This window comes from Anas platyrhynchos, chromosome 3 (assembly GCF_047663525.1).
Source record: "Anas platyrhynchos isolate ZD024472 breed Pekin duck chromosome 3, IASCAAS_PekinDuck_T2T, whole genome shotgun sequence".
Classification (NCBI taxonomy): domain Eukaryota; kingdom Metazoa; phylum Chordata; class Aves; order Anseriformes; family Anatidae; genus Anas; species Anas platyrhynchos.
In genome coordinates this window covers 93095565-93109151 of record NC_092589.1, presented here as the reverse complement: position 1 = coordinate 93109151, position 13587 = coordinate 93095565, and the positions used below count along the sequence as shown (strand labels likewise).

The window sequence follows — 13587 nt, the reverse complement described above, 5'->3', positions numbered from 1 at the left end:
CACTGTTTCTGCAAATGGTTTACGAGATGGAGAAGTGGATGAAAAATTGGACAAGTATGACAACTGAAATATAATGATGATAAACTACCATATTATATGCCACTACAAAAAAAAAAAAAAAAGAATAATTACTGGAAATTCCTCAGCCTACAAATAGTACCAGTCTTTGTGTTTTAGTTGAAGATTTGTATTAAAAATGCTAACAGTTTATAACTCAAAATCCCTTGTTAAGAAGAATTTATTTTAGAATACAATTTCTGTTACTGATGCCATACCACCTCCCAGCATATTTCTGTGTGACTTTTTTTTGGCTTTTCCAGACTCTGCTTTGTATAATTATGAAGAAAATAAATTAAATTAAAGCCATGAATAGTTGCTGGGCAAAGATTGTCATCAAGAAAAATAGAAAAAAATGGCTATTTACAGGACAGCTATTGTGCATCTTGAACAAATGTTGTTCATTTATATTTCATTAACAGTATCACTCTCACTGTACTCAAGATTATGTTCTAATTACCATTGTTGTCTGTTGGGGATCTTGTCTATTTCCCTGTTGTTCTCTTACAAATGGTGGGAGACAGAATAAACCCAATTGCCCTTTGCACCCTCCCCAAGAACATATTATAAAACTCCATAGTATAATGAAGAGATGACAACTACAAATATATGATCAATACATGCTGAAGAACTAGAGCCACCATATGGTAATTAAACTGTCTGAGTGCATATACACATGCATGTGTTCATATATGTGTTCCTATACAGATACTTAACTCACACTTCCATAATTCCTGATGATTACAGCAAAGATGACGAGATGGTAACTAAGATATGAAACTTCATTCTCTACTAGCAGCCTAAGAGGAAACTTGAAAGAGAAGTCATGGCCACAGCTTCAGAACTGAAGGCTTACATACCCCTCTGCCATCTTGAGAAAATTCTGTGTTTAGTGTAGACAGGGAGATTCAATTTAAATAACAGTGCAGCATAGAGGAGCCCTTATAATTTGCACTTTGACTAACTGCTTAAAACAATTTGCCTGATTCTGAGTAACTTGTCTCTGTCTGGGACATTTCACCCTGGGAGATGCCTGAAGCTCTCTCTCCAGTTCAAATCAGAATTTGATTTCATTGCTATTACAACCTATTCTAGTATGAGTGTGAAAAACTACCAGCAGCTCTATATTCTTTCATGTACACACCAAAATAAAGTAATTTTTAAAGTAATTTATGTGTTAATATATTTAGAATTGGCTCAGGTGCAGCAATGACTAGGATGTCCAAAAACTGATATTACTATTTCATATGGTCCAATTAAAATAACACAAGCACATTAGAAGACAATAAGAAGAAACAATATGGTCACTTCTGTGTAACTTCCCTTCAGAGCAAAGAAATACTTTCTTATCTGACTGTAAAACGCCTTACTAGAGCAATGTGAGAAGAGATCTAGTGTAAACACTGACCTCCAAGCCAGATGAATTTTCCAAAGAACACAATAAGGCTAAATTGATGGGCATACAGAGAAGATGACCCGAATACAACAGAACACAGTATCCCTTATTGAACACTGAGGCCTTGTGGAGTAGTACAAATCATGCCTTGACATCTCTGATCTTCTAACTCATAACACTTAAGCACTATCAGTTCTTGAAGTAGCAAAGAAGCCATACCAGCTGTACTCTTATGAGCATCTGAAGTGTGTAGTTTAGCAGGGTATGACTGGTGAGTCTGGTAATAGTACAAATACAACTATTACAAAGAGAAGCCTGTCCCCAAAGGAAACCTTTCTAAAGCTATTCAGGACTTTTTATTTATTAATACAGTATTCTAGTCAGGTAACTGAACAGCAATGATACTGTTTAATGGATAAATGAAATAATAATAGATAACTATTACTGGAAATAATTCCATGAGCTTTTAAGGTGTTGTTGTGAAATTCAATGACTCTATGATTTTTATTGTTCCACAACTAGACTAAAGCAATGCTAGAAGACTCCATGGATTAAGGAAAATGCCAATGGACTCATAATAGACCTTGTGCAGACCTCTGCTATAAAACCTCATCAAGATAATCTGAGAAAGGTCCTGGTTGAAGGAGAAACAGATTCTTGTTTGAAGGTCTCTATCCTTGTATCTGCTAAGGTATTATGTTAGAGAGAATCAATCTTTAAGAGTGGTTTTATCATACATGTTTTTGAACAAGACAATCTTTTTTGAACAGGGATGCACTAACTCTCTAGCAGGACACCAGGTAATTCTTAAGTCTATGGATTCTTTACACATAACACACACACCCTTTCACTTAAGAATAATATACAACCTCAATAGGTCTTCCCTAGCAAAAAGCAAAAATAAAAACTCAAACCATTTCACTCTTTCACAAGTTTTAAGATATGTAATCTGAAACAACTGGACTCAGTTGTGGGCAAGACTGTCTTTACAAGCATCCCATATATTGACCCACAGAAATGGTCAGTGAGGTAAAACTGAGGGACTAGTGAGCTTACATTTGCCTTTGAATATTCAACTAGACAACTGTAGATAATTGGTACAGGCAGAATGTCCCTTCTATTTCTGTCTTTTCTCCTCCCTAAAAGCTAGATTTTGGCTAGGTTTGGCTAGCTAAAATAAGCCTAATCTAAATGTATTATATTCATGCACATACAACATATGGACATGTACATAGAGAACTATGACTATGTGTATGCCACGGTTTGTATTTAGCTGTACATATGATCGTATTTTTTTTTTTTTATGAAATCCAAAAAAAAACCAAAAAAACAAACAAAAACCAACAAGGCTTAACAGTCATAAAAATAAAATAAAATCCAGTTTCCTATCTTTCTAAAAATAACTTTAAAAAAGTGAACTGAAATGCTGTCACTGAGAAAGAAATAAAGTAACAAAAAAAATTTCCTAACACTACTATAGCTCATATCCAGACACTCCACATTCAGGCTGAATATTAACCATGTGATTTTCAGTTCTCTATTCAACAAGATGCCAAAGGTGAAGAAGGATTCTCAAAACCATAATCAAAATCTGTTCTCTGAGGTCACCTCAGATAAACTTCACTCTCCATGATAAGCTCCACAAACAGTTATTCAGAACCTTGTTCAATCTCCATTCAACCACACTAGTAAGGACGGAAATGTCATATTTTTTTCCTCCCTTATGTGATTTTCATTGCTTGAAGTCCAGAAATCTATCATTAGTAGGTAGGTGTGTGTGTTAAGTTAGAAGCAAAGGAATAAATGTTCTAACATATATTACAGATACTGCATTATTCATCTTTCTCAGTACCAGTCTTGTAATTTTATTGTGATATCTTACAGTAAACGGCTAGAGCCTATAATGGTTCCTTATGGAAAACATACACATTTCACTGAAAGCATGATCTCTGTGGAATCTTGTGTGACCATTAGTACAAAGAATGTGCACATTTATCATTTTTCATACATCTACTACGTGATAAACCATATAGCAAACAGTGCCGGCTATACTACTTGTCAGGATTTACAGAGCAGTGAACTTACAAGAATGCACGTGCTACTTCTCTAGTTGGACAAACATGTCTGAACAGTGTTTTGAGTAGTTATACATCCATTTAAACATCTCAGTCGCTTTGGAGAAGGACACCATTTGATTCATTTTCACGATGTTTTAAAGCTACTCCAAATAAGATTCCCCTTCTGGAAGCAGTGGTATCACAAATGCCAATTTGGTTGTGCGGTAATCCTTGAAAATGATGTTGCATGTATTTCTGGGAATTGAGTCAAATCATTCCAGAATGATTGCTATTAAAATGATACTAACTGGTATTTCAATAACTACACTAAAATTTGAGCTATTGAAGCTTCTCTGATTTAAATACAATTGAACTGAGATAATATATAAACATCACGTTTAACAAATTTTGTGCACAGCTTGCACATTGTCTGAACAGTGAGGAATTTAAAGTCTATTTATTCTTGGATCCTTGCTTTTTCTGCATGCTCTGTTTTCAGCATGTTGCTTTTCACACTAATAGAATACTAAATCTGCAGATCTGAGAACAGAAAAAATTGATTTTTTCCAGACATTTTTAATAGAACCACCACTGTACTGCCTACTTTAAAAACAGAGGAAGGTTTACTCTTTGATCATCTCTTTTTCCAACTTGTTTGCTTGGATTTGGATTTTAATGCTATTATTCAACCAACAGAATTTGTTATTTCAACAATAGTTCTGTCAGAAAATGAGGTTCTGAAGCTAAAAAATTCTGAAAAGTGTACCACATTTTAATCACTGGTAAAAGAGTTGCATATTTTAAATGAATTTAAGTAGAAATTATGTTGAACTAGGAAAAACAGCAGTCAGGTTCTACTGTATACAACAGTATGTATTACAATATAGTGCTAGTAAAACTGTAGATTAAATTTTCTCTTTTGCTTGCCTCTTTGACATTCCCATAAAAAGTATGACGTAATAAACGTATGTCCAACAGGATTTTGGTCATTTTAAGAAAACCAGTGGTATTCATTCTCCTCAAAAATGATTTGACAGATTTTCTGAGTAAGAGTGGCATTATTTTTCCTAAGATCAGGTGGAACCTGATACAATGCAAAACCTCTCTATCAGAAAAATAAAACAAGTTGGAAGTAAACTTAAATAATATTTTTATTCATCAAAGCCCAATTTGAAATCAGCATTAGAAAAAAAAACTGAATTTCCAAATGTGAATCTTTCATATCTAGCAAACCAGCTACACTAGCTACATAATTTAATAAAATGTACAGGATCCAACAAATTCAGTCTCCCAAATGAGTCTTCCTAAATAATGGCATGTAGAAGCATGAATTGAAATAGTAATACCATCAGTTGCTGGAGTTGTCAAACATGTAGGTGAGCACATTTAGTACCGACAGAGCTAAGCAAAACCCAGCCCTTTGGAAGGAAGCAGAAAGCAGGATATCTTCTTTATGCAAATCAGCATTACTTAGGCACATATAGTAAAAATTCTGTAAAAGTTTAAGGTATGAACAACATATCTGGGTCCAGGAAAAGAATTCATGACTCCCATCTGGAAATCTACTCCTTTTTCTCCAATTCTCCAATTTCAAATCTACTTATATAAAAATGAAACCTTTTTTTTTTTTTTTTTTTTTTTTTTTGGTTTATCTTTGTGCATGAGTTGAACACAGCAGAAGTTAAAATATTATTTCTGGACTTAATATGGATCCTAACGATATGCAACTAGGATTCGTATTCATATATCAAACAACAGCATCAACAATAAAATGGGAGCTCTGGAAAACATTATTGCCTGAGTCTCCTAGTCTATAAAAGAGATCTGTAAAAGGATCCCTGTAATACATGTATGATCAGTTCTGCTACTTCAAAATACCTGGTTCCTTTCTTACCTTACATCTAAAGCAGTGATGGGAGACCCATTAGCAGCTCTAAAAAATTGGCCTACAGTACTATTAATGTTACTTGGGAGGTGCTTCCATGGTCCCTCCTTTGAGAATAGGAAATAGCTTATTTTCATCTTTAGTTCAAAAAAAAAACACCCCACAAATCAGATTTTGTGAGATTGATAATGTAGACCTGCGCTAAAAATCTGAGAAAAACATTTATAAAGGGATAAAACCTTACCTTTAGATGAATTCCTTCAGCTAAAACCTGACTTGACATGCATTTCTGGCTTATGGGCACAAGGAAGCACAAGAATTATTTCTAGCATATGTCATGGGAAAGATTCAATATTTGAATAACCCCTTTGAAATGGAAAATGAGACGTAAACAAAGTCAGAATAGCATTTTAGAGTCTCCAAGGTCTTCAGTTTGAGCTCTTTTTCTAAAAAAAAAAAAAAAAAAAAAGTAACAATCGTAACAACTGAGAATATATAGAGAAGAAAGGAACATGAAATTCGTCGTCACTTCACCTCTTCACCTGCTCTCCTCAATAGCTGCAACATATGGAATTGTATCACTCATCATGTTCCACTATAAATTTTATTTTTGCTTAAAATAAAGCTAATTTAAAATTCACTTTATAACTTTAAAAAAGGCATTAAAAACCTTTTCAGATGAAGTTTGGGAAAAACTTCAGCCTGATTTTCTCATTCCGTGATTTAGTTCTTTAAAACTTAAGAAGAATGGTATGTTCTTTCAACATGTGGAAAACAGACAGTTTCTGAAATATGATTTAAAATATGGCCATTCCTATCTGTAGTTGTAAAGGTACACTGCAAATGTAATCTACATTTCTGGGGAGGTATTTCTTGCACTTTCAGGGACCAAAACTGAAAATTTGCTTTCCTGGCATAGTTGGTGCATATGGCATTCATCGTGGTTGAAATCTGAAGATAAGTGTCTCTCTATTGAAATTTATTGCTAATTGAGTTTGATTTTTCAGTCTTAGCTAATTGATTAACATTAATAGACCCATCTGCTGCACCAATACATGGGGAACAACAACAGTAAGAAAAATCACTGTGAGAATAGTTTGAGACACTGGAAACATGAGTGTTCGTGGGAGCAATTAACTTTGAGATTGTACTCTGCACTACAAAAAACAAACTTGTCTATGTTTACATTTTCCCGAGTCTTTATACAATTTAAAACAAATGTATTAATCAACTGCTACTAGCATTGCAGCTGACAATTGTCAAACCATTGGTGAAGTAATTTTATGAATTTATTTCCTACACACAGATGTGTCTTCTTAATTAACACTAAGCTTGGTTTGCAACATCTGGCTCACACGAAGAAGAGGCCACACAGAATATTAAGAGCTTCCAAGGTTAATCTTACCATGCCCTTTCCAAACAAGAACTTAAAATAAAATGAACTCTGATTTCACAAAATTAGCCACAGAACTATATGCCACTCAAGTCCTAAATTTACTGAATAGTTGTTATTTTTTCCTCTGAAATAAACCACTCTCTGGAATGCTACATTTAGCATGGATTTAAAGTGCAGTGAAAGAGCTAGTGAACGTGCAAAAGTGTTTCTAAAAGTCACAGGGCATTTACAAATGAAAGAGAATAGTTTTTAAAAACTAACAAAATAACAGTTATGTAAAGAATTATAAATTTAGATTCATACTAAAACTCATTTGATAGAGCATATGTTTAAAACAGAATGCCTTTTGTACTACACACAGATTTTTAGTCAAAATATAAATGGAATTGCGATAACACTTTTTTTTTTTTTATGAAAGCAGAGGGGCTCTTAGAGCATAGACATAAGATATAACTTCAAAAGAATAAAAATAACAAGAGATTTTGACTTCCACAATATGATGCATTCATTAATTTCATACTGTGGCAAAATGGTGATTGCGTGGCCCATCACCATCACCATGGCCCTTCCTGGACACCCTGGGGCAGTGTCTGACCCCTGTCAGGCAAGTAACTTTCATTTAGGAATGACTGTAAAAAATGTTTCTTATGAAACACACCTGCCTATGCACAGCAGTATGTGTTGACAAGTTCCAGTGCTCATTATAAAACATGGTTGAGTTATTCATTATATAATACTTCATGGCCTTTCAAAAGCAAAAGCTCTAATTAGTTGCCAAGCACCTGAAGAATAACATGCAATAAAAAATATATCTTTTTTTCTTGCCACTTAACAGTGTAAGTGAAACAACTGACAACATCTGAAACAAGTCAATAATAGTTTCATAAGAGTTGTCAAATTACTGCTTGTTTCATCTGAAAAAAAAAATTTACAATAAATACAACTAAGTTGTTACTAAGTTGTTTCCAGTAATAAGTAGGCAAATGGATAAAATTAATGGTGGAGATGGGAATATTACTACTATTGACATGGTGGTTTAACACGGATGGGCAGCTCATCACCACCACACTGCTCTCACTCCCCTTCCTCAACCCAACAGGGGGAGATAATATGGTGGAAAAATAGGCTCATGGGCTGAGAAAGGGACGGGGAGATCTCTCAACAGTTACTGCCAAGAGATAAACAGACAGCATATGGGAGATAAATGTAATTTATTTCCCATTACTAACAAGCTAGACCAGTGAGAAAAACGAAACAAAACAAAACAAAAAACCAAAACACCTTCTCCCCCATCCACCCTCTTCTACCTCCTCCCACCAAGCGGTGCAGGGGAATGGGGGCTGCAGTCCCTGACACTTTGTCTCCGCTGCTCCTTCACGGTCACTCTCTGCCGCTGCTCCACGCGGGGTCCCTCCCACGGGATGCCATCCTTCCCGAACCGAGCCTGCAGGGGCTGCCCACAGGCAGCAGCTCTTCAAGAACTGCTCCCACATGGCTCCATACCATGGGGTCCATCCCCCAGGAGCAAACTGCTCCAGCACGGGTCCCCCGTGGGCAGCAGCTCCCCCCAGGCCCCCTGCTCCTGCATGGGCTCCTCCCCACAGGCTGCAGCTCCAGCCCGGGGCCTGCTCCTGCAGGGGCTCTCCACAAGATGTTTTTTTCCCCTTTCTTCAATCTGCTCTCTCAGAGGCCCACCCAGCGTCACTCCCTGGTTTGGCTCTGGCCAGCAATGGGTCCCTTTTGGAGCCATCTGAAGCTGGCTCTGCTCTGACATGGGGCAGCTGCTGGGCTCTGCTCACAGAGGCTATCCCTGCAGCCCCATGCTACTAAAACCTTGCCATGTAAAAACAATAGATTATTTACAGTTTATTGTTTGCAGTCATAAATATAAAATCATTACCTGAAGATAACAATGTTGTGTAGTCTACATGCACCATTTGAACACTGGGACTGAGATTTTTTTTTTCCATAGAAACTATATACAGAATATTCACCTCTGTTTTTTCAGTTTTCCTGTTCCACATATAATATGGTGTGAACCACTACAGGGTTCCTTGCAATCTGAATAGTGGTTTATCAACTACTTTCGAGGATAAAGCAACTAATAAACCATTGTGGAGCTAAGGGAGAGAGTAGCATCTTTCAGCTTCAAGAAGTATTAAGGAACATTTGTAACTAGGAAGAATGTGATAAGTACTACAGCTCTAAAGTTGATCTGTTTACTATATAGAGTTTGTTAGACTACGTACTTGATACATAGATTCCTAAATAGTATTACAAGGAATTGCCTGGAAAGAATTGCAGGAAGAGTCTATTCTCACAGAATATTTCCGTTCCTTTTGGGAGATGCTTCATTCATTGAAGCAATCAATTCAGGTTTTAAGACAATAGATTTAGAGGAAAAAACTTTGAGGAGTATTCACGTCCACATTAGAGACACTCTGGAGCAAGACCTGACAAGGTTGATCAGGAGGTATAAAAGTCATTATTCTTCCGTACCTCCTCAATCTGATGAAAAGCTGTGGAAAATGGGATCAGTAAAGAGAAGAAATGGGTTTCTGACCCTGGCATTGTCAGGCAGAGTCCGTGTAAAATGCCTGCCAGCACCTTGTCACCCTGTTTACATCCAGCACAAAGAAATTGTAGAAGATGGGTACATGACTCATCAAGAATGAATCTTGTAGATGTGTCACACACATACATTTCATCACTTCTCAGAAAAGCAGAAGCAATTTGTTCTCCCCTTAGTTAATTACATGGTATACAGTGATGGAGCTGTGTTGCACATACTGTGGACAAAATGAAGCATCAGGACTTTGGGATGCAGGAATTGCACCTCTGAAGATCCCTATCTATTGACCTATCCAAATGGGACTTTCATATCCTGAGACACAATCTGTTTTGTGACATCTAGAGGAATGATCAGTCTCTGAAAAAGCAAATCCTGTTCTGGCAAATATATGTTATTAAGTCAGAACTGCAGAACCTGAATACTTATAAAACAGGCATGGCAACTACTTACCAATTACCATCAATTTTAAACAGAAATGCAGTTCTCAAATTCTGAGTGCCTTAGACAAGTTACTATGGCTTAAAAACTTACTGTGCTTCAACTGAACCATCATTCAACTGAAACAACATCCTCTGTGCTTTCAGCCCACATCTCTTTTGGATCCCATTTCTTCTTTCATTTGATGCACTTTAACTTTCAAAGGTTCTTTGAGTATACTTTTTCATAAGTGCTGAAGGTGATGACTCACTTGTTGGTGTTTTCATAGCATGGTGATGAATGCATGTGATGTGTATCCAGAACACCGAGAGGATGGGTGAGGGTACAGGCCTAGCAGGATATAGAGTTGTTAGACAGAAGAAGATCACCTTATGTGATCTTGTCCTATCTGTGAAAACAGTCTGATTTAGTCACCATGCCTTATAGGTGAACTAGTTGACCATGAAGGAATTCTGGCAGCAACCCAATATGCATGTAGCATGGACATTACATTTTATATCTGTTTTCATGTAAGCAAATAAGGTGTAAAATCTCTCTGGTTAGGCATGAAGCATTATCGGGACAGAAGATAGGTGATTACTTTATTACACAGAAAATTATAATAATTTCTCATTAAGGATGAACCTACCAGCCACTGTGTACATAGATGATAAAATGGTAACTCTTACCTAGTGCAGGTCCCACCATTGTGACATGGATGATATTCACATACTGGAACATTACAGTTCTCAACATTCCTCCCTCCGAGAGCCTCATCTATGATGAACAATTCTTTGTTGTTAACTTGAAAATCCCTAATGCATCCTTTATAGCCATGTATCTGCCCAACACATCGAGGAACCTTTTCATGAACAGGAACGTTTCCAAGAAAGATCGATCCAAAGGCGATCTGCCGAAACAAGAAGAGAAACAGCAGAAAAGAATGTGGTGTGTGATGGTACTATAAGCAATGAAGGAATAATAAGAGATAAAGGAAACAGCCATTAGTTGAAGATGGTCAAAACTGATGATATTTGTAGGATTTTTTTAAACGTCTCTCTTTTTATTTTACTTCGTACAAAGAGACTGTTTTTATGTGTGTGTATATCTTCAAATGTGTAAAACAACATATGTTCTATGAAATATAAATTTGAATTCTGAGACTTAACTAACTTTAAACATGGTTTAAGGTTTTCTTAGTGTTTCCCTCATTTTACACAAGTTTTACAATCTTGGTTGAGAGTTGGCACAGGAACACAGGAGAAACTGTATACTAAAGGATAAAGCTTTTCCTTAGGATCTGGGACCTCCAGAATCCCCCCAAAAAGGAATTATGAAAGAAAGATTTTGCATTTTCTAGATGAGTGACAAAAATGGACCACTATAGTGAAGACCAGGAGAAAAGGGAAAGGTTTAGTTAGTAAATTCTAGGGTTATAAGTACCTAGAACATCCTGATAAAGATGCCAAGGAAACAACCAAAACAATTTCATACTGGGTCTGACCAAGCCTAGTGTTCTTGTGCTGCCTATCTAGGAGGGAAAACCTTGTCCATAACTTTTAAAGGTTTTGTGACTCATTCAGTACTATGAATTCCACCCTCAAAGCTGGTGCTTGACTATTTGGAGCTCTGATATGAGGCTTCACCATGCCTAAGTTCCTTTGCCTATCAGGAACTGAAAAGATCATATATATATGATCATATATATATATATATATATATATATATATATTTTTTTTTTTTTTTTTTTTAATTTAAAAAATCAGGTAAAGAAATTCATTATCATTCTGTGATAAATTTACTTATACAATGCCACCAATCCAGAAAGTGAGTGAAACCTAGTCAATTCAAGTATGAATAAATCAATGGAATAATGAATATATCACAGGATGTGTAAAACTGAGAAATCATTTACGTGAGGAGATAATTTATAGATAAGGAGTCCTTCACTATCATATCCAGACACCAACTGCAAAATTTAGGAGCAGAAGGAGGGAAACATCATGTTGACTTGTCTAGATTTCACACATCTATATTATCTTGTTTTGCTGTTTCTTATATGGCTTTTATCACTGCTTGAACTATGCTGCTGACAATCTAAAGTGAAATTTGGAGATACAATGAACGTGAATGCCTTCAGATATTCCTCTACTTACAATGCATTTCATTTAGAAAGAAAAGAAAAAGAAAACACTACACCTTTTAGAGCATGGATAAAATTAAATCAGATTTTTCACATGGAAAGAATTCAAAGACATCAGTTCAGCACTTGTCAAATTCATTTCATATCACTTGACTCTCTCTCCTATCAAACATAGCTGTAAACCAGCATAGCTTCGGACAAGATTTGTAAGTAGTATTTGCAGACAGACATTTTCTCTCCATCTGTGAACCTGTTACAGAATTAAGCAAAGCACTGGGCTGGAATGTACAATGTCTATGATAAATATATATATATATATATCTAACATATATGTATCTAACAATTCTCTTGCAGCACAACCTTTTTATTATTGGACTTATTTTACAAAAGTGATGACCTGGGGGCAGACCCAGTGAACCACAGAATAACTTCAGTTGGCTCTCCTCAGTTTCATGCATCAATGGTTTTTATCATAATATGTTAGATGTTCAAACTCATGCTAGTACACCATAAAGCACATTTTTTCCTGTAAAGGTCCTGTTCTGAGTTAAACTGACAGAACCAGAATATATTTTAAGGAAGCACACAAGAAAAATTCCTGTTAATCTTGTTAATAACCTAGCAGCCTTAACATAACATTATGGTAACGTTATAGTAACTTTCCTAATACTAATGCTTGTTTTCTAACACTTATTTGTAAATGGCCCTTCTTCACCTAGAGCCATAGTGGTAAGGAGAATCAACTTGGCCATTAAGGGGAAAAAAATCCTCAGTCCTCCTAGAGATACGAAACTATTTTTTTTTTCGTTGCTTGTGTAAGTGTAAAGAAGACAGGGGTTTGAGGAGGTTAGAAACAGATCTGTAAAGCACAATAGTTAGTCGTGAGTATCTGACATCCATACTATACACCATGTAAGTGGTTATCTGAATTAAATATAATTTGGTCTCATGAAATACCTGTTAGTGGTTACAGAACAGTAAGTGCACTTAGAAAGAGCATCTTTTGAATGTCTTTATTCTACGAGGATTCAGCTAGCATGGTCCAAGAATGCTCTGCAACATGAACTGAAGTGTGCTAAGTGGGGGTGACCAGAACATTCACTTCAAAAATCCATATGAACTGAAACACAACTGTGGACGCCCACAAAAAGAAACAGAAAAGAATCATAGAATCATTTGGGTTGGAAAAGATATCTAAGACCATCTAAGTCCAAACTTTAACCTAGCATTGCCAACTCCACCATTAAACCATGTCATTAAGCTCTACATCTACAAATTTTCTACAAAAAAAAAGTTCTACATCCTCCAAGGATGGTGATTCATCTGCTTCTCTGGGCAGCTTGTTCCAATACTACACAACCCTTTCAGTGAACAAATTTTCCCTAAAATCCAATCTAAACCTCCTCTGGTGTAACTTAAGGCCATTTCCTCTTGTCTTACCACTTGGTGCTTGGGCAAAGAGACCAATGTCCACCTCGCTATAGCCTCCTTTAAGGTAACTGTAGCGCGCGATAAAGTGTTGTGGACTTTATTATGAATGAAAGAAATTTCCTGATTAGGGGCAGAAAGATTCTGCTGTATGAGCATGACATCAAAGGTGTCTACCTGTTTTTCTTTTAGTAAGGTATTGCTGGCTTCTCCACATGATTATATACCGTTGGGTA

The 13587-nt window shown here is 36.1% G+C and overlaps 1 protein-coding gene across 1 annotated transcript in view; it reads right to left on the bottom strand.

Moving 5' to 3' along the window:
* EYS (eyes shut homolog) overlaps positions 1-13587 on the bottom strand; it is a 530119-nt gene that overhangs the window by 97003 nt on the left and 419529 nt on the right. Inside the window, exon 21 of the mRNA XM_072035108.1 lies at positions 10470-10690. Coding sequence (XP_071891209.1) covers positions 10470-10690 — 221 coding nt within the window. The remainder of the gene's footprint in view (positions 1-10469; positions 10691-13587) is intronic.